Here is a 22,811-nt window from a genome sequence, read left to right on the forward strand (position 1 = left end):
TGACTGTAAGCTCAGAGGGCTCTGCACCACTCAGCAGCACAGTGCTGCAGACTTTAGTAAGACTAAATATCCCTCAGTATGGGACAATGATTACATGGCACATGTCAAACAGGTTACTTCAATGCCAAAAAAACCACTAAAAATTCTATATTCATTCTCCACTGACAACACAGCTTCAACAGGGTACAGTACAATGAACTGGACACTCACAGAGAAGTCACTGTCATTGTCAGTCTCGATGTTAATGTCATTGTTCTCCTCTGCCTCAATCTCTCTGGTTAACTGCTCCTCCTCTGCAATAGCACTGGCAATGGCTTCTTCATTGGCCTTCTCCAGACGATCTGCCAACTCCTCCTTCTTAGCCAGGACTTCTGCCATGGACTGGAGCAAACATGACACCAGAAAAATAACCAAAATCAGTAGCAGGCACAAAAAGGAGGATTCTACATGGTTAACATGAATTCTATGGTATTTTGTTCAACTTCTCTTTACTTACAGTTTTTTTTATTGATATATTTTGTCAAAGTAGCTGAAAATACAAACCCCACTAAAAAGTGTTAGCAACTATTAATTCACTTAGTAACTACATGGAACACAAAATTAATTATTCACATAAGTTAAAAACTTCTTCTGCCAACCCTGTCATTAAAAGCACAAAGACAGTTCTCCTGCAATTACTGCTTTAAATACTTACTCTTAGGGACTAAGCAAGGCATACTCTGAGACATGAGTGCATGCCATGCTGTCACCTCTACAAAAGTAACCATGCCCCAAAGTATTATTTAAAGATGGACATTATCTGCATGAACTGTATCTGGAAATTTCACCATAGTTAATATAATGGAATCTCAGGCTGTACTTGATTTCCAACATGAAGGGCAAAAGAGTGGGGCAAAAATGTAAGCCTGGAGATGCTGATTGTGTTTCCTTCTTTAGTGTCCAGCATTAACCAGACCACTTCCACTCCAGTACCAGACAGTGCACCACAGTACACAAACTGGGGTTTAAAGCAGGCTAATCTGGGGCAGTAAAACCCTTCCAAGAGACACAGATCCCACCAACCTGGCAGCATCCTGAACTGCTAAGAACTAAACATCTCAAACAATGTTAGTGGCTGAGATGCTTGAAATCTGTTCTAAAAGCAAACAGGTACTTGGCTTGGAAATTACCTAGCAGGACTCCAGTTTGCAAAAGTTTAAGGGAAAGTGATTTACAGGAAAACTTCTGCAAATCAGAATTTTAATCTGACAAAACAAAACCAAACCAAAATGAACATAACCCCCTAAAAATCCAAAACAAAACAAAGCACCTGAAAGTATAACCTGGGTTTTATGTAACATTACTGTAACTCTCCACTCAGAGAATCCCAGTGAAGCAGACACACCCTGAGACCTGCAGAATTCTCTGGACAGGAAATGATATTCTTTTTGGGAAACCAGATAAAAACAGAAAACTGACTTCATGCTTTTTGCTTTAAGAATGGCATTCCTCCAAATTGCTTGTTGTAAAGGAAGACCCAGCAGAGCAGCTCAGCAAGACTTAAAAGGCAGAGGTCTGACTCTGTTTCTAACAGAATTTTGATATCCCATGTGTTTCCAGTTTGAATGATGAGCAAAACTGAAGCAAGACTTTAATGAGAGTGTGACTTAAAATGACTGCTAGTGGAAGGAAATGAAAAATTAGCACAAACATTATTAAAATAAGTAATGAGAGAAAAGATCTATTTATTCCAAGTAACACACTTCTATCTTTCTAGTTAAAGTTCTGAAACTTTACCAGAATTAAATTTTACAAGAAAAGTATCTGTGCAACAATTTATTTTTCCTACAGTAGGTACCTCATAGATTTTTCCACAGTTTTTACATAAGGCTAACAGCAAACACTGTGCAACACAGACTGAGAAAATTAAGGCTTAGATTTATTATTCACTCACAAATCTTATGAGGTTTCTTACCAATCTGGCAGCACTCACATTTGAAATATCTGCAGGATCCATTTCAGTTTCAGATTTAGCTTTTTCTGTTTGATGCCAGTCTGCACAGCCAGTGCTCTGGGGGGAAGCCTCATTCATCTGCAGAGTTTCTGAACTGCAGTCAGTACTGCTGAGAACTGGAGGCATCTCAGGAGCTGGTTCTAAGGAATCCCCTTGCAATGCTGTGCCAGTGCTCCCATTGGCTTCTGAGGCTGGGAACTAACAAGAGGCATTTGCAAAATTAACAAAATGGAACCTACTGATTTTTAAAGTCAGAGTCAAATTTTAAGGAAATAACTGGCAACAACAGCGAGTGATGCAAATAACTTCACTTATATCAGGTGCTCATTACCTTGCCAAAGTTGGATCTTTCTACCTGAAATGTATGTATGAGATGTGTTGAATGCTGACTTGTTGGAAAACATGGAAAAGCTGTCCACAGCACCATAATTTTAATTAGCCCACTTAAGCTGACATCCTACTGCATTCCCATAAATGTAACTGAAATAACCATTATTTGAACAGCCTTTCCCGATCTGGTAAGTTCACAAAAGCTCTAGCCAACACCACCTTTAGAAAATGCTCTGAAGAAAAGTTGCAAGATTTAAGGTTAGAAAGCAGTTCAAAATGATGGACTGACCTGAGTCTTCTCAGTAAGGGGACCCTCAGAGTGATGCAAAGGATCCTTCTGTACCAGCTCTGTGCTTTCAGATGCAGCACTGTCAGTGACTGAGCTCCCATGCTTGTTTTCTGCTGGTGGTGAAATGACATTTTCTTTGTCACTGTCACCCCTGGACTTGAGTGATTCTGCAGCTGCAGGAGCTTTTGCTGCCAGAGCAGTGGAGCGAGATCGAACGGGCCTCCCACGCTGCACCGTCTCCCAGCCCTCTGCGTCCTTCCGATCTACGGGAGAAAAACACCCCCACCCTCAGACAGGAACACTTCTAAATAGAGCACTAGAAACAACTGCTTTGTTACAGTATTACACAAGTTGTGGGAGAAAGATGTTCTCTCTAAAAATCAATACCAAAAAAATCAATGAGATATTCTTCAGCAAAGCTTTTTACTTGAAGGAATGCTATTGGTATTACAGACACAGACAACTCCATTCACGGGACACGTTCTGTTACTGCAGAGTGAAGCACTCAGGCACAAAAAGCTGTGGGAAATGGCAAGGTGTACTTAAGCTTGCCATGTGTTTCCTTGCTATTTCATGAGATGGTAAAGCACAACAAAGCAACAGCATCTGCTCTTCTCTGCAGCAACAGTAACGTTAGAGGCCTTTTGTGGAAGTGCAAGTACAGACAAAATAGCACAACTTAGCATGGAAGGCAGAAATGTGGCTCACTATCCTTACTATTCTGCCAGTGCTTTCTTTACATCTTTTTCTATTTGTTTCACTCTGGTAACCAAAACATACTAACTGGGGTCAGCTTTTAGAAAATTGCTTTTCCTGGATTCCAGGAAATAGCAAAATATTGCTAGACTAGGACTGCAAGCTGAAGGAGAAAATAGAAAAGCAGTTTTCTCCAATTTGATTTCTATACAGCTGTTACATACAACTTTCTGATCAATATTTCTGATGTTGGTAAGTACTTGAAAACCATTTAAAGTTACATTTGTCTGCCTGAAGCATCAGGTCCCAGGTGTGACCAGATTTCAAGGTGAACTCCTTCTCCATATGTAATATTTTTGTGGCCAGCAATTAATAGCAGCATATAATTTCCCACACATCTTGAAAGAACCATAAGTGATTTTTTGAAGCCTGACAGTACAACTCACAAGTGTGAAAGGTAAGCTCAGGCCTGTCTATTTGCTGAACAAAAATTCTTGCAAAAAACTCAAGAACTAACTATGTATATATTGTCCAACATACTGGAAAAAGCTGCTCTCAAGATTGTTTACATGAAAAGAGGAGAAGGGTGTAGGAGATTATTTTTACCTGGAGGAGTAGAGATGCAAAAAATCCCAACACTGTTTTAAGGTAATAATCTAGAATAAAACTTGTATAAACAATTAATTCTCAGGGTGTTTCTAAAGCTTTTACTAACAAAGATAGTCATACAGCTCAGGCAGAAAGATCAGAGCTGGAGCTCAAACGTTAAAGTTTAACACATGACCTGGACTAAACAGCCTTTAGGTGCACTTGAACTGCTGTCCAACAGCAGCAGTAACCAGAAAACTGGAAATGAGCCAAACCCAGAACTGATGGCACGTTTATCCTTTGCTGCCCTTGGCACCCAGCATTTTACAAACACTGCTATTTAACTGTGAGGTTCTTGTAACAGCTCAGGATGAAACACAGCAGCCTGGCCCAACAGCTGGTGTAACTCCTGAGTTACCAGGGAATTTGACAGGACTGTACTGGAATTTATCTTTGCTGAGCAGCTCTTGCAACAGCTGGTTTTACATAACTATGTAACTGTTCACAAACCTCAATGATAGATACCAAAAAATAATTTGGTATTTTACTGTTGAGACAGTTTCAGTCTAGAAAAATTACTGTGTATTTTTAAGTAAACAAAATTCCCAAACTGTCTGAGTGAATATGGCTGATCTCTTCAGATCCCTGCTGGTACCAGAGTCTGCAAAAAGCCTTTCTGTGTTCCTTCTCCTCACGTGCATTTGCACACATTTCAGTGTGTCCCACTGACAAGAATAGCAGTCAAAAAAACACCAATTAAATTTTCCTTTACCACAGACTTCCCACTTGACCCCTGGAGGCAACTTTGGCCTTCTTTAATTTCTTCATCTTCATATAGAAAAAATATCACCTACAGGACATGGTGATTGGAACACATTGCCCTCCCAGGGACAATCTGAACTGCAGCCATTCTCCAGGGAACAGGGTTTAATTCCCCAGGAGTCACAACCAGATTTACTGCAGAAAGCTCCCAGCCTGTGCAGCACCTGGCTCTGCACCCTGTGGGACAAGGACTGCTCAGGCACTTTGTCTCCCACCCCACCCATTTTGGTAACCAATGGGACCACGAAGACTCTGCTGTATCTGGCTTAGGACCCAATCTGGCCAAGAAATTTCTCTGGCAAGTAACAGCAGAGATTGGTCTGAAGAACTGCTAAAATCAACCAAAAAACCACCACTGCTTTACTGCAGCAACTTTTGGGTTGCAAGTCTTTCTGCTTGTCATTTGCAAAACAAGATTGTTGAAACATTCACTGCTATTTGTTCTGACAATTGAAGTCGCCTTTTACATAAAAGCATCTTTTCTACATTAAAAGGATCAGAAGATACCCTTTTGTTGTATCTACTACCTAAACATAATTTTACTAACATCTAGATAATAAGATATATTAATCATATAAATGTATCTTAATAATCATACTAGTATCTTCTACTAATATCTACTAAAGCTTATTCTACCAAAAAAGAATATTCTTGCCTGTCTTGCCTAGTTGTTCTTTGTCTCGTGGCATATTTCTTAGCAGTCTAAAATGACAGAATGAATCAGAATAAAATTATTCAGAGCATAGAAAAACCATAATCACACTTACTAAAGTAAGAACAAATCTTTTCATAAAAGCCACACATGTTCAATTTTTAATTTGCATTTGTTCACTGTCAGATTCATATTTATTACCCAAGACTCAACCAAGCATTTTAATAGCCCAGAAATACTTGCATTTGAAAGAATATTGTTTGGTGACTTCTTTAAAGACAAAGCAGTTTTAATTCATGGATGTATTCAGACTCCTGACCTACCTGGAGCCAGTTTAACAGTGTGATGCCACCTGACAATTGCAGTGCACCAGAAGATTCTGTTCATTTTAATTCACCAAGCAGTTCAGGATTCAGTCACTTCCAGGCACGTTTTTAAATAAGAGTTTGCAAAGCTAATATGTTTATTGACATTAGATCACATCTAATGAGAGACAAAGTTAATACTCAGTGAGGCACCCATCTTCCTCCATGGTTTTCCCTCTGTGTGGAATTCTTATAGCCCAGTAGCCATCTCCACAGCCTACATATCACATGCTGGGTTTGATTACTCCCAGAGCTTTGAGAATGAATAATTCATGTGCCTGCCCTGATCATTCTCTAGTTTCATGTGAACTTGGCTGTCCCTGCCTGCTCTTGTGTTACATGGATGTGACAAGCCTGTCTGTCATCCATCTGTCATCTCAGGGGCCCTCCCAGCCTCCAGGTCTTGGCAAGCTGCTCCATCTGGAAGAAGTGGCCAAGGAGCTCACTGGGAACACCACACACAGAAATCCAGGCACCTGTGTGCAAGCTCCTGGGGTTCTACCTCAGGAGATGCACAGCCCCTCTAAAAAATTGACTCACCACTGACTTTCTGCCCAAACCCCCACAGAAATAAACTTCAGCCCCATCTGAGCCAAACCAGGACAGCTGCCTGAGAGGGCTGGACATCCTGCAAGGTCTCCAGTCTTAGGCACATTACAGAGGACATCTATTCACAGCTATGGACATGAGCAATTCATCCAAGAAAGATGATAATGATAGTAATAACAATAAAAACCAACCAGATTCAAGTATGGCAGCAGAAAAAAAAAATTAGTGCTTTTGAGAAGTTCACATGTTCTAGACTGTTCTTTGTCCTAAATCCTGTAATAACATTATTTTAATTGTAAGCACTTATTCCATTTCTAATACACACTCTAAACTTGTATAATTAATCTCACTTTTTACCACAAGCACCAGGGAATTCATGAACAGAAATTGCTCAGACAGTAAGAAGAGATTAGATTTCATATTGTAAAAAACACTCAAGCATGAAAGACAATTTTTTAAAATTCATTAAAATATTGAGGGTAACAGTAAGTTTAATGAGGGAAATGAGATAAGATGATTGAACCTCATTTAATTATGCATTCAGAAAAGGAAAGATTAAAGAACTATATGGAAAAATAATGCATTTTCTTTCTCCCTAAGGGCTTACTTAGTTAAATTTGGAAATTGCATCAACCATGAAACAGATACAGTATCATACCACTCATCCTCATCAGAAAACCATTGTGAGACCTAATGATAATGCTGTTGGAAATCACTGGAGAAAAAGTGTCTGGGAAAATCCTGTGGCTGCAAGCCCCAGCTGGGCTCTGGGTGGGAAGGGAGCATTACAAGAGGTGGGGGAACCCTTCCCCCAAGGCCCACATGCCCCAACAGCTGTTTGGGGAGTGCATTAGCTGGGCAAGGGCAGAGCAGATACACCAGCCTCAGAGCTGCTCCCATAATGCATGTGAAGAGCCCCTGTGGCTCCCTTCACACAAACTTCACAGATTTTCTTCTGTTTTCATCGGTGGGGATAGTTGGATCTTACCAAAGTGATTCCACCTCCCACACACTGGACAACATGCTCCTACAGAGAACTTGATTTGTTAAAAACATAACAATTCAACCACCAGCAAATCACTGAAAAAATTCTCCAATGCTCAATGTCAGCAATTAGGGATTCCTAAGAATAAACAAAGTCTAGAGGAATGACTGTTATTTCTTAAAATGAAATGTTTCAAGTCTGGATTGCATCCTCCATTTGATTTGAAGATTACTGAACACTTGTAGCCAGTACTACATGACCTAAGGGGCTTCTCTCTTTTTGGAGCTCATCAGCTGAAAGCAACATTCAATAAAACAGCGCACAAGACTGATTCTTCAGCCCTCTAAAAGCCTCTGAAAGGAACAAAGTATTTTGTTTTCCTCTTAGCCCCTTAAAATACATTATCCATATTGAAATACAGATCACTTTTATTCCCTGTGTAGCTAACAACGTTGTCCCTATGCACAGGAACACCTAATAAAGGAATTTTAGCAGCTTGGAGCCCTCTCACTCTATTACGAGCGACAATCACCAGAAAAAGCTTTTGTTACAAGCAACTTCAACCACTGGTTTATCTCAAAAGTGCAATTACACATCAAGTACAGTGCTGAAAACTCAGCCACACAGCTCCTGCTCTCTAAGCAGCTCACTGCAACTGTACACAGGCAGCAGCCATGGATCCCCCTTGCAACCAGCACCCTTGGAGTATGGCTGTGATGGTTCTGCTCTGAGCAGAGGAACCCACTCCTGAACTCATTCACTTTACATGCCAGACCCCTGGACAAGGTGTTTTACTTCCATGATATGCCACAAGTCTGCAAGTCACCATACAGAGCTTCTACTACTCCTAGGTTGAAAATACAACTATCTTAAATTGATACATGCACTTCCTGAAACTTAAAAAAAAAAAAAAAAAAAAGCAGCGCACTTTTAATTTTCTTTCAGAATATCCATTTCTACATCCTGCCTGAAAGTCATCTGAGACCACACATGAAGAAAATAAATGAAAAAGAATTCATTTCTGAAGACAATCTCAGAGATCCAGCACAAAGAAACTGATTTTATAAACCAAATGGTAGTTTTTTATGTCTGCAACTAAATCAATCTTTTCTAGAACAAAAGATCCTGAATCAAACATTCTCCAAAGAGCATCTTTAGAAAAAAAATTCATAACTAAATGTGGTAACTCTTGTCTTCCAAAAAAAGCATCAATTGTTACTTCAGCATAGTTATAATAGCATGTTCTTCCAGGACATATAAAACTACCTTGAGCTTATCCCAGATTCCTGGACATGCATTACTCTTTATATTGTTAAGCCATCCCAACTTGCAGTCAGTTAGATTGGCAGTTTGTGACCAAAGACCTTTTGCTTCTTGGGATGTTATAAACTGGTTTTAACAGACCAAATTCTAGTTTGTGAAAATACAGCAGAATTTTACCTTCACATGAAAACCCACTTTTGGCTCAAACTTAACTATCGCAATAAAAGGCTGCATAAATCTTTTATCTCCACACTGAATTTAAACATTGTACTTTGCAAAACTAGGTTTAATTTTGCTTAGAACACAGATCATCACATTTTGAATTCACTTCATCCCACAGAGTTTGTGAAAATAACGGAGGCCACCGAAGGGGACTTGCCATTTTTCCGCAGTGCCTTCTGTGCAGGAGGTGCCAGGCAGGCTTGTGCTGTTGCCAGCTCAGGATTGGCAGCTTTAGTTCCATGGTTGGCTTTTACCTTATCGGCCCAACTTACTCCAGAGGGAGCCAGGCGTGTTGCAGAAATGGTCACTGCAGGGTTCCTAAATGAAAGTCACAGCTCTTTTTAGTGTCTGGTCAAGTAACAGAATGCTTTGTTAGAAAGCTTTATCAGAGTCTCAGAGACCATCAGAACAGTGCTGAACAGAACAACCTCTCCTTTGGCAAACTCTCCAGCTTGCAGCAATTTACACTGAAAAGTTGCTGTAATTTGCTCAACTAATTGCTGTTTTTAATAAACAAGATTAAATTTAATTGTTGTAATGCTAATTTCTGAAGGCATTAATGTTTTTGGCAACCAAAGCAATGCATCATAAATTCTACATACTAAGTCTTGAAAAATACTCCTGTCATTTCAAGCCTGGCATTTGACCATTTAGTACTCCCAATTCCTTTTCATGAAAAATAATGAACAGATTTTCCTACTCATCTTCCACATAAGTGATTTTATTTATCACACCTTTCTTGTTATCGCTTCTCCAAATTCTTTTGGTTTTGTATCAATGCTGTTGGATACCTCTGATTGTCCCTGTTTCTAGTTTCTGTACTTTTCCTACTTTTTCTACACTGCTTTGGGGAAGATGTGAAGATGACTACAGGTATGAATCATGAATTTCTACAGAGCTACACCACTACCTGCTCTTCTATCCCCTATTCCTTTCCTAGTAACTCCTAGCATTCTGCCAAAAAATTCTGTAGCACCAAGTATGTCTCAGCCCTTATTTTCCATCCTATTTTCTCTCTCACACACAAAATATTGTAGCCCTATGGGGTTGCCTTGCTTTGAGACACACACTAAGAAGAAAAAAATTTGCAAGTGTGAAGGACAGAAGACTCATCTTGCTGTTCCTTGCTCTAACACACAGTTTCTCATCATGTTCCTGTGATTGTGAATAAAACAGCTCCAGCAGCAACAGGTTATTACAGCCAAATAAGGCTTGGCTGAAAGACTAATTGTGCTGAGCTGTTGTGTTCTAATAAAAATAAAAAAAAAGAGCATTGATTTCCACCAGATTCAAGTGTTTCATTTGAGTGCTTGTGCATATTTTCTCCCCACCACCAGGCATTTCAGCAGACACCTCTCAGGTGTTGTCAGGTAGGAATCAACAGATTCACCTACACAGGGCCTACACCAAACACACTTTGTAGTATTTTTGTAGAAATACCTGATTTTCAGAGAGCTCAATCCTCAGAGGTGCTGACCAAACAGTCCAGTGTCACATCTCTGCTGAGGACAATGCAAGCACTCAGGAAACTGGGCAGTGTGTTCCTGAGATCCCAACAAACCTGAAGGTTGTTGTTTTTCAGCACATGCTCTGAGCAAGATTTCAACTGCACACATCTGTGCTCTCCAGACTGAGACAGTGCCAGGCAGTGCTGCTCTAAATCTATGCACATTTTTGTTGGACTGCTTTCAGACATTTTCATTTCAACAAGTAAAAGATGCTTTACTGTAGTATACAAGATGCTCTACATTTGAACTAGTATCAGTTTTGCCACTCATCATCAGAACCATCATCATCTCACTTTACACTCACTCTTCCTGACCTATATACACTTATGCTCATTCAGCTGGCCATTCACATTGCACGCACTGGCCATTTTAAAATCCAGTTACAGACATTCTGACCTTTGTTTTGTAGGGAGAAGAGAGTACTAAACAGATCACATGAAATACACTGACAGTATTTTATCTTCAGGTCTTTGTCATGACCAGTAATTAAATGTATTACAAAGTCAGGAAAAATTAAGTCCTTGATAGGATTTTCCTTTAGAGATCATGGGCTCTTTTTTAGGAATGCAAAAAATTGCTTATATGATTTAATAACAAGAAAACAATACATTGGTTACTACAGAAAAATAGTGCATTCATGAGCTTTGCTTCAAATTAATCTTTATTTTAGCTTCAATAAACTTCTTAGTTGGTTTCATACCCAAAATTTAAACTCCTTCGAGCATTTGATGTCACACTGATCCTGTCTGTGGAGGGGCTTGGGATCACGTGGCGTCCTGGAGACATTTTCTTTACTTCCCAAGCCAGGGAAGTTGGTCTGCAAACCCAGGAAAGAAAAGTTTAAAAATACAATTCACAATAACTCTTCCTTTATCATCTTAAAGCAAAGCTAGAACCAACAAATGCTCAGTATAGTAACAAATCCTGCTGAATTGAATCATTCATCTTAGCAATTGTTTCTACACTACTACAAACCCTATCAGCCACACCCATATCCAAAATAATGCCTCTTCTCAAGATTACAATGTTTATTTCAAATTCCAGTATAGAGCAAAGCATCAAACCAACCATTCAAAAGGAAAAGATGAGGGAAGGACTGAAACATCCTCTACTTCTAAGTGACAGTGACAATGCACATAAAATGTCCTCACACCCATTTTGTCCAAAAGGAAAATTGGTTCTATTTGCTGAAGCTCTGCTAGAAAATGAAGTTTACTGTGAACTTTACTCTCACTGTAGATTAAAAAATATAAATCTAATTACCTGCTTTGAGCATCAGCTTTTTCTAGCTTCTCCTGTAGCTGTATCCAATCAATCAATGCTTTGAAGTCCCTTACATAGTTATCAAGCATCATCAGGACTTCCTGAAAAGCAACCATCACATCAATCTTTCTATTTAAAAACAATCCCCCACCCCAATAAAGGACCTGAAAAGAAAGAAGGACATTTACTATTTAGCTTTCTCATTAGAAATAAACCCAGGAAAACCCCTGAAAACAAGAAGGCACAGATAATTAAGATTTTTATGTGAACAATCATTAAAACATTTATCCTAAAGAAAAAAGGTGCACATTCTTCAAGGTCTGTGTCAGCATCAATGTATAAGGACAAAATAGCAACATTTGCAGGAAAATAATCCTTAACACACATAAGGACACCTGTTTCATTACTTATGCCCCTTTTTCAGTCAGTTATCTTTTGAAATATGCTGAACATACATCACCAAGAAAGCAAAACTGCATAAAACCTAACAGGCCTGTGGAAAACTAAAAATATCACAGTTAATCTGTTTGTGAAGTAAAAGCAGACAAAACTACACAAAGGCAGCAGCATCAGAACCTAGGTGGGATTAAAACCTACACTGTCAGAAACTATGTGGGCATGCTGGGGATTTACTCAGAATATGCAAAACCTTGATGAAGCAGTTTGAATCTGGAACCACATCTTGGTCTCCAACAAATAAAATGAACTGTTAAAAAAGGACACATCAATTAACTTCACACTACACCAGGAAGAAAATCACAGACAAAATGGCAGTGGCTGAAGAGACTTGTTTCTGATTAAAACAACCTGAACTTTGAGAAATGTTGACTGTGTCTACTGATGCCCAGTTGGCACAAATGTGTGAGTGTGGTGCCTATGGTATGGTCAGATTACATCCAGAAACAAGGAAAAACTCAAGGTAAATTGCCTCTACTCAGTTAATGGCACCAGTTTTTCAGTGAAAGGCTGAGCAAAACATAATATCATGGAACTCTCAGTTGTGTTACCTGGGCAAACACAGCCATCTGCTGCCACTGGCAGGGAAAGGAGCAATTCTTAAATTCCACACATAAACTCAAAAATCATTGACTGAACATGACAAAACCCAGACCTAAAGCACCTCCTCAGCAAAGCTGAATATCACCAACACAGCACATGAATGGCCCTCTCAGGGATAGAGTGTGAGCTCATGGCAGTCAGAGAGAGCGGCTTTCATAACTACTCTATCCCAGACAAGAAAAATGTGTCCTGTACTCTGTGGTGACAACGTGCTGAAAAGAATCAAAATCCATGAATGAAGCTTCAATATGAAACTTCAATGAGCTTCACATGCAGAATGTAAAGTACAGACATAATTTTATGGTATAAGGAAAAACACTAATGACAAAATGCTGCTGTTTCACAAGTTCTTTACTATGCCAAAGTCAGTCCTGCTGGTAATAAGACAGATTTTCTGCTCAAAGTAAGTAATTATTACTTAGAAATTTTGGGAACAATTAGAAATAAGAAGGTATTGGTTCTTAAGTGTATAACTACAAATTTTAACAGCAAAACCTTTGACACCAAAACCAATAAAAACACTCTCCTACAGTCCAGGTAACTAATGCACATTTTTGCAATATCAATCCCATACATATTTACTTTTAATTGTCCATCTAACAGAAAAAAGGCCTCTAACACATGAAAAATGCCTTTCCATATAAAATCATATGGATTAATATTCATTTTGTTTAACGTTGAAATTCAGCTTCAGTTTTGACATGAGGATCCTTTTAACTACTCCTTATGACACACACATAGCAACCACATATCTGGTTGCTGTAAGGGAAAGGCACCAGAGTCAGACACCAGGGAGGGAAATCAAACAGAATCCCACTGCTGATGCAGAAGTTCCTCTTCGTTTTGAAATATTCCCCAAAAATGCTAACAGAAATCTTTCTTACAAAGCAGTTGGTTTACAGCACCAAAATAATTAAGTAAAGTCTGCTCAAGAAATGAACAACTCAAGTGTCTCAACCAGTTCTTTTTTTTTTTGTTCCACTAATAAAATTTCAGCTTTCTAATCCAATTCATGTCCATTTAGGTCAGCCCATGCTAAGTTGTGCTGACTGTGACTAACAATGAGAGCATAGAAACCAAAATTTAATTCTGAATAATTTATTTTTCAAGTCAGCCACTTACATATTCCTCAGGAAGAAAAAAAAAAAGAATTAACGTGAATATGAGTTATATTTCTGAAGTTAGCTAGCACAGGAAAAACCCACAATAAATGGTTTAACCTATTTTAAGGAATGTTTAGCTCCACATTATCAGAAATGATCAGAGCAGACCCATGCAGCTGTAACCCGAGCCATGTTTTATGAACAAGGGAATACAAACAAGACAAGCAGCTGGAGCGGCCCCACACTCACTGATGCACATCTCTCTCCCTAAAGCCATGAGGGCCATTTTGTCAAGCAGGATGGAGCAGAACAAAAGTGGCTCAGAAAGCGCCGTTGCAGGCATGCAGATAACTCCATATAGATGTCCAGCTAAAATTACCAATTAGCTCCCCGATGGGCTGCAGCGGCTTCGATTGGTGTGCAAGGGAGCCGCGGCTGGCGCGGGGCAGGCGGGCCGGCGCCGTCCCTTTGTCCTCTGACACCGGATCCGGCCGGGGCCCCGAGCCAGCCCCGCTACCTGCGCCACTCCCTCAGCCCTGCCGAGCCAGGCAAAGCTGCACCACCCGAGAAGCTGCTGACAAAAAGGAACCTCCACGGGCCGCTGTGCTGCGGCCGCACTGGAGTCAGAACCGTTCTATAGCTCACGATTTCTCAAGGTCACATCCATCCCGGACGGTTTTTAAAGACAGTTTGAGCTAAGTAAAAAGCAATACTGCTGAAAACAACCCTTCGAGGAAAATCAGCGACATGAGACTCAAACCAGACACAATGTAACTCCTGTTACCTTCTCTCTGTTCTCATCAATTCTCTGATCACCAGTTCTGCATGTTTCTTTTTTGTTTTCCCTTCTTTTCTCCAGCTTTAATTGATCACTCTGCTTGCCATGTATTTATCTCAAAGTAGGACTTCCAGTCTCTTCAACAGGGTGATTGTCGGGACCCAGGGCATCCCTCTGGCTGTCCAGGACGGCCAAGACCCCTGCCAGGGGGCACAGAGACCCTGGCACACAGCCCAAAACACCTGTGGGTTTGATTATGACCCCTGGAGCAAATCACCAACCTTAGATGAAGATCTGCAAGCCACAACAGTTGAGGTAGAATAATAGTGAAGTTATCATGGGGTGGAAAAGCAGATTTTGGGGTTTTTGGTATGGAGGTTCAGGAGGGAAGATGGAGGGAACTGGGTGTGCCCAGCCTTTCTCCTTCTTCTTCTTCTTGGCCTCCATCTTCTGCTGTGATGTTGGCACTTTTGGATTGGTTTAGAGTAGAAGCTCAGTGTCTAACATAGGTGATGGGTATTGGAAAGTGACTGTAAACATTGTACACGTAGTTTTTAGTATAAAGACATAACACCACCCTGGGGGCAGGCAGAGTGCCTCTGTCTGTCCTGCTGAGCTGACCTTGGCAGGGCAGGAGAAAGAATTTTATAGATAAGAAACAATAAACACCCTTGAGACTGAGAAATGAAGAGCCCTGACTCCTTTGACTGCCAGGCTGGGCAAAGAGACTTTCTAATGTATCTCAGGGTCACTGTGAGCAGCTGGAGATCCCTACAGGTGATCCTATAAAGGACTTTGTAACCAACAAAGATCTTCAAGAGTAGCTGCTACATGGGAACAATCCTCAGTCAGGTCTCAGGCCCTAGATAGGCCCATTGAAATCCCATTTTACAGAATGGAAGTGCACTTCAGAAAGCCCTCAACCACTTTGAAATGTCCTTTCATGCATTTATTCTCCATTCTCAAAAAAGGAAGAGGCAAACAGGGAAGTACCAAAGACTGTAGGATTTTAAGGTTAGTCCAACCCAAAATAGTAGCACATGAATCAGGGAGATTAATTCAGTCACCACATCTGTACTTTAGCTTATTAGCCAAGCTAGAAATATGGGTTCTATTTTACAAACCATGGCTACTATCACTATTGCACTTTATGCTGTTTCATTATCTATACTGAATATTTTAGTTTATGTTTTTACCAAAATAAGCTTTTACCAAAATAAACTCTTTTTTATACTGGAGTATGCTTTTAGCACACAAACTAAAAGTTCCTTGCTTCTTTTTTAAATGTATGTTTTCAAGGTTAACTGGGTGTTTCAGTAATTTGACACAAAAATTGCTTCCAAAAATTCCTTGTAGCCTTTTCATACAGTTGAATTACAGATAATTAAAGCCAGCTCTGGGGTTGGTTCAACCAATGTGATTGTCCAAGTGACTCTTACAGCTTTGGGAAAGGATGAAGGGAAGCAGCTCCTCTAGACAAAGGACTCTCCTTATATCAACTTCAGCATGTGACAAACAATATTTTAAGCAAGCACATGGTCTCCTAGACCCAAGTGTTAAATGCAGCACATCTGGCCTCAGCTGCTCCTCACTGATGCACCTTGAACACAGCAGCCACAATCCCCTGCCTGACAAGGATGTGCTCCAAAGGACCACCACCATTTCCAAAGGAAATGTTCTCCAGAAGAATTAATGCAGTGGCACATGCAAGGACTCAATCACACCAAACTTAAATACACACACACATATATACACATATATATACACATATATACACATAGATGTCTGGTGCAAAGGGTGGAGAGGCAGGGACAGGGATACCCAGGCTAAAAGACATGCTGGCTTTTCTGAATAGATCTGAATAGATCTCCAGTTTGAAAGACCTCATCCCTTTTTATCTGTAACACTGAATGCTTGATCATGAATCCATTTTCCTGTCCTCCTCTGTTGACTCATCCATGGAAAATGACAATGAATGAAAAGGTAAATGCCCATAAAGAGGCAGCAGGAATGCTCACAGATATTTCCACTAGGCACAGACTGCCACAATACAGCCATAAGCTATTTCCTTAGGAAGATCTTTAGTCCTGTTAAATATCCCCAAATTCAGAACTGGAAGGTGTATTTTGTGAGTGAGTGCTGCATGGCTTGGATGCTTTGTGTGGAAAGGTGCAATGAACTCCTTGCCTTGCACTCCTGTGCCACACTCCAGCTGCAGTAGTGGCTGTCCCAGTGCCAGCAATGGCTCAGCTGCATGAGCAGGGCTCTCAGGCTGCACAAAGAGAGTCAAAGCAGTGGCATTTGCAGACCCAGGCCCAAAAGCAGCCCTCAGAGAGGCTCCTCCCTGCTCCTGGGAGGCCTCAATCAACTCAAGCCCTCTACAGACATCTCCTGACCCAAAGGCCTTAACCAAAATTGATTCAATGGGTTCTTTCACTGAGGAATGTCATGCAATGTGTCTAAACTTTTAATGAAATCTTTAGCCATCTCTTCACCTTGTGCTGTTTGTGAGGAGCAGAACAACAGAAGTCCACTGCTGAATCTTCCATTTTGTAAGAGGGAATAAGAATCTCAAGCAAAATTAAACTGTTTTCATGGAACCAGACTGATTCAAGAAAGTATCTGTAAGCTTCAGAAACAAGAGAAGGCCAAAAGCTTCCAGAAACACACCAGAAATTAATGTTAGGTGAAAAGGTAAGAGATTGTACAAGCTCTAAGTAATGCTAAAGAGCCATGTAAAAAGAATATTGAACTAAATTTTTAAATTATAAAATTCAGCTTTTTTGAAAGGAAAAGAACAGTTGTGTAGACATGGATTCTTACACAGCTGAAGCTGTTAATTCATTCTAGGAGGAAGAAACCTCCAAAATTAAGTTAAAGGCAGTTTACACTTGCTATATCATTAGTTGTTGGATCCAGTTGCTCAAACTCTATCAATAAGGGGTTTATCTAAGTGTGTAGTGTTTCTGTTTATATATACATATACACACATATATATAAATACAAACTCAGGTGCTGAGACACCTGAAAACACCAGAGAAGAACAGCAGCTGAAGACATCTGCTGCATTAACCAAAACTGACTACAGAAACTGCCTTCTACCCAGCTACAGATCTTCTGGTCTTAACACCTTTTATTACACAGCAGGAGATTTAAAGGCATTACCATTTCTGCTCTGCCTACACTTGCCACCCAAACCTAGAAAATAGTAGGTAAAATATTCATACAAACACACAAAACCCCAGCTAATATAGAGAATATCCACACAATTTGCATTTCAAATGTTGAAGGTTACAGCCATATCTACTAGGACATATTTAACCTTTTATCACTATTGGTCAAGCTGATTTATGTACAGTGAGATGATGCCTTAACTTGAGAACTCTTCCTTTATTTCAGAAATAATTCAGCCATGTTGATTACACCTTTCCACACAAAGCATCCAAGCCATATCTATATATCCACATACATGATTTGAGAGTTCTCAGTTCCAAATCAATAGCAGAATACCAACTTCAGCAGAGCCCAAGGCTGAGAAAATACACACAAGCACTGATCCTCTTACACACATTGCCACTGTTTGGATCCTCACCACAACCCTTCTGTCTGCAGTTTCAACCACAAAGAGCCACCAGAGCCCTCTCCCACTGGGGAGCATCAAACATCTTCAGTGACACCACGATCGATAAAACTGCAACAGCTCCTAGGACAGGGGACAGCAAAAGGCACAAAACACCAAAAAATCCCAACTAATACTTTTCTACCAGGTTGAACAGAAGGTATAAAATGCCAGAAGTTGTCATGTTTCATTTTCACAATGGGTCTTGTTAGAAGACAACTTTTACACAACTACAATGGTTAAATGGAATAGCACCTGCCCACTTGACCGAGACAGAAATTTAAAGGGTAAAAAATTAAGGAAGTTTTTGATAATGTGAATTTATCTTAATTGAAAGGATTTTTCAAAATACCACTTAAAAATGAAGGAAAGATTAGCAGTGGGACCATTTTGGTTTCTTATTTAATATTATTTCCCACCTATGTCCAACAGTCAAAATGGGAGAAACTGGACTGTCTGTCAAAACCATCATAAAATAATGACAAATAATAGAATTTATAGAAGAGAAACATTAGTAAAAATTCTTTCCAAGACTAAGCAGTTTCACACTTCATAACTTAATTAACAGAAATGATAGTAATTTATCAAAAGAATAGTCATAATTTAACAGTAACCTGTAAAAGAAAATCCCAGAGAAAAGACCACAGCACAAACACAAATTCCAGCTGCTTAGGTGAGGCACACTTGTGCTGAGAAAAAAAGATTTTTTGAAAGGTAAGAGTAATATGAACATTACATAAGTTTCACAGCATTTGACATGGGACTGCCCTGTTTGCTCATTGTTGGTTTTTTTACCTCTGTTTTGCAAACAAGGACCCTGATCCACACAGATACATACATCATTGTCAAGAGTCTGCTGAAATGAAGACTTTTCACTCAGGCTACGTGGTGTCCCCATCCTAAAGCAGATCAAGTGCCAGATTAAAATGTTGAACGATATCTAACCCCCAAAAGATGTGATAATGACACAAAACGCTTCTGTTCTTTCAGTCACAAAAGTTTCAAATGCTAATTTAATTACAGTGCAAGGTTGGCTGACTTTCTTAAACCAAAAAATTCTACAGAAAGTTTCCTGAGCAGGAAGACAGTTCAGTAACAAAATGTTAAATTGTGTTAGAGCAACCAGAGATTTGGAAGCCTCTGAGCTACTGTTCAGTTCTCAAAGCTGCTTTCAATGAAATGTATTTGTACACTAATCTCAATAGCAATTTGGCTGTGTCTGATTACAGCAGAGAATGAGATGCATAGGATAAGAAAAAAAGTTTACTTAAATTGATATATGAATTTTTTTACATTAGTGATTAGATAATCATTTCCAGAATGTGTTGAGTTTCCAGCCATGTTTAATATGAAAACAAAGTCATCTCTTTAACATTTCTTTTATAATGTATTCTGACTTCTCTTAATGCTTGTGATAAATTCCATTGCCAAAGCATGAGTGATTTTTATTAAATGACAAGGGTATTTCTAAAGATCTACTAGAAAATCACAATAAAATGTGAACCAGATGCACAAGCTATTACAAATCCAGGTTATTTGAAACTGGAAGTGTCTTACAGTGACATCCCAACCAGACATTGCTTACACTCGACCACCAATCACTTTCTTAACAAAGGGAGAATGAGAAGAGTGATAACTATCACTGCAGAAAGGGAGCAGAGTGTAATTAAGCCACTTAACAGCAAGCAAATGAATGTGAAGAAGGCTGAACTACAACAGTGCCACCTACAGTAAAGGACATTACTGGGAAAAAGAAATCAATCAGTGCTTAGTCACAAAAATAACAAAATCAGAACTCAATTAACAAAATCTGATTTCACCAAACAGCTGAGCTCTAATAATATCATGTACAACATGACAAGTTTTATATAATTTAAAAATTAGTCCTTGCTCAAGATGAAAGCATTTTCTTAAATATGAATACACATATCCTCGGCTTTCCAATCTAAAAGCCTATACAAAACACAAATGAAGCTCTAATTCCTCATTTACCTCTTTTCTAAAATATAAACAAGCCAGACAGAAGGCAGCTAGGCAAAGGGCAGCTGGGGCATTACCTTGCACTCCACCACACTCTGGTCGGACTCACAGGTGACGTAGATTTCATCGACCGCCCGCCGCAGGTTGTCGAACAGGAAGGCCCAGTAGCGCGCCCGCAGATCCACCTTGCGAGGCTGCCTGGCCTTCGTTGGGCTTTTGTCAAAGTTCTTGTCTCCAGCTCCTGCTGCTGTTAATTTACAGTCCAAGGAACTGTTCTGAAAGCAAGGAGGTACAAGGGGAAAGGAGAACAACAAACAGAAGTGTGGTAAGGAGTTGGGTCTCTGTGCAGCACACCTTTCATCAACCTATTGAAACACCTGTAAACAAGGACATTTTCACTGCAGATCACCACATCATTGCACTCACCTGAGGTTTTTAACACACACTTTCTTAAATATACACAGCACTTATGATCAACTAGATTCTGTTTCTTTGACAGTTATCATATTTGCATTCCACAACAGTAGGAGATACTCTGCCTCTCAGCACACTGGAAAGATACATTTTCTAATTACATACCCTGTATTCCTTTTTCTGACAGATGTGTATATCCAGAGGTGAAAATAGCATTTTACTAAAACATAACAGCAATATTCCACCACAGAGAAATTCTATTACCAAGACATTACATATAATGTGATTGTTTTTAAACCCTCATGGTAAAACGTGTTAATGCCACTGAAATGCACCCTAAACCACAGATTTAAATGACCCAGTCCTGCTTTGCTGCACAGGTGCAGGGGACAGCCAGCATGTATGGAAACCCAGGGCACCAGAAATATTTCTCTGTCTGCTCTGGGGTGTCCTGATCCCCAGGGGAGCACTGACTTTGACCCTCATTCATGGAGAAAGTTTCCTAGACTTCAAGATAGACTGGAATCCACAAAAGTGTGGAATAGATTATAGAGAGCAGAGTAGGTATATATCACTTGGTGAGATATTTAGGTTTTTGGATTTTTAAAATGCGAACCAGAGGGTTGTGGATGGAAGCAAGATGGAGGGCACAGGGTGTTGTCCTGAGTTTCTTCTTCTTGCTTCTTCTTCCTTCTTCTTCATGGGTTTGGGTGGCATTTTGTAATTGGACAGAAAAGTCTGCACTGGGGGCACTTTGGGATCAGTTATTGGGTTAAAAGGGAAAATAATCTAGGTGTCAGCTCTTAATTGGATAGTTTAGTCTTAAAAGCCTTTGTACCAAGAGATTGTTGGCCATTTTGTGCCTTCTAATGAAAAGCTGAACTCACAGTAGTGAGACTGTTTTACTGATAAGAAATAAACACTTGAGTCCAAACACAAATCACTGTCTCAAGTGTCTTCAATCCAGACCCAGAAAAACCAATGACTGGTACCCCCACAAACATGCTAAATGGGATGGGTGTGCAGGACATTCCAAAGAGTTCTGAAACACACCTATTTGGCTAAAAATACCAAATCACTGCTTGGTTCTGTGACACTGCCCTTATTAAACCTAAACTTCTCTCCCACAGAAGAAAACAAGCTGTAAAAGGCTGCTGCCATAAGCTTGTGCATTCCATATCCAGTGGAGCAGCACCCTCAGTGAACAGCAGGTGACACCCAGCTGTGTGCCATGTCCTGATGGAGCTGTCAGCTACCTGTTAAGGTAGTCTGGTTTGGGTGGGCTTTTCACATTCATGTATTTAACAGCACTTTTAATGTAGTTCTGATGCACTGCTCCACTGAGGCATGGATCTGCAGCACATCAGTTCCTACTGGAGTACTCTTGCAGGGGTTAATGCAAAGTCCCACTGTAAATGCTCTACTTTGGGGACTGAATAAGAACAGCTGAAACTGGCACCACACAGGACAGTACACAGTAATACAAATTTATAATTAGAATATCCAATCACTAACTAGAAACATTGTAATTTCCAAAACAATTGGCCAGGATTCAAGCCTTTTGTCCTGTACCACACACACCATCAAACAAATTCCACTTTGCACTTAGGGAGGGAGACACAGTGCCTCAGAGTGGTTATGCTCTCATCTGCTTTTGTGGTGAGATGCTAATTTTTCTGTAAGTTGCAGAAGAATGGGCACCTGATTTACTACAATCACACCAACATCTTGGCTACCCTTACATATATCTCCAAGTGCTTCAACTGTACTCCAGATGAACCCCAGTTAATGTATGCATGAGAGTCATGCTCAGAAAGATGCATGGCATAAACAACCAATGAAAAGCAATTTCAGAAGGGTTTCATATTTTTTCTTCCATTACATAAGTCACCTTTTAAAAAACTGCTAGGAAAAAAGATGCTCCTAGGCTGAGGCCTTGTGTAAAAACATTTAAAGCAAAGCTTATATTCTGGCTAATTTATAGCTCCTTGAAACTACTGTTTATAATGAAGCAAGCACAACTACAGAATCATAAATAGCTACATAAAAATAACAGTGTTACCTATTGCTGTCAGTATTTATAAAATGGGACCTCAGGAAAGTGATTAGGTTTACAGTCATTCAGATAATACTGCTGATAAAAAGGATCAGTTGTTTTGGAATGGGAAACATGCATAATTCCCACTCTGAAAGATACATGTCCAAACCTATCTTTAAAAGACAATGTCATGGAATATGTTTTGATATTTAGCAATAAATGTTATCCATCTGCTGTATTTGGCATCCATTTATCTTTTCTCTTATATATCAGCCAAATTTGAATTAGAAAAACA

At 39.7% G+C, this 22,811-nt stretch overlaps 1 protein-coding gene across 4 annotated transcripts in view; it reads right to left on the reverse strand.

The window, feature by feature from the left end:
* SCAPER (S-phase cyclin A associated protein in the ER) overlaps positions 1-22,811 on the reverse strand; it is a 142,988-nt gene that overhangs the window by 105,252 nt on the left and 14,925 nt on the right. For all 4 annotated transcript variants that reach the window (XM_077185411.1, XM_077185410.1, XM_077185409.1 and 1 more), the window contains exons 5-11: positions 20,142-20,339; positions 11,526-11,626; positions 10,963-11,079; positions 8,912-9,072; positions 2,613-2,875; positions 1,973-2,191; positions 211-381 (exon numbers count right to left, since the gene is read on the reverse strand). In XM_077185411.1, the coding sequence (XP_077041526.1) occupies positions 211-381; positions 1,973-2,191; positions 2,613-2,875; positions 8,912-9,072; positions 10,963-11,079; positions 11,526-11,626; positions 20,142-20,339 (1,230 nt within the window). The remainder of the gene's footprint in view (positions 1-210; positions 382-1,972; positions 2,192-2,612; positions 2,876-8,911; positions 9,073-10,962; positions 11,080-11,525; positions 11,627-20,141; positions 20,340-22,811) is intronic.

The sequence above is a fragment of the Agelaius phoeniceus genome, chromosome 13 (genome assembly GCF_051311805.1).
Source record: "Agelaius phoeniceus isolate bAgePho1 chromosome 13, bAgePho1.hap1, whole genome shotgun sequence".
NCBI classification, from domain to species: Eukaryota; Metazoa; Chordata; class Aves; order Passeriformes; family Icteridae; genus Agelaius; species Agelaius phoeniceus.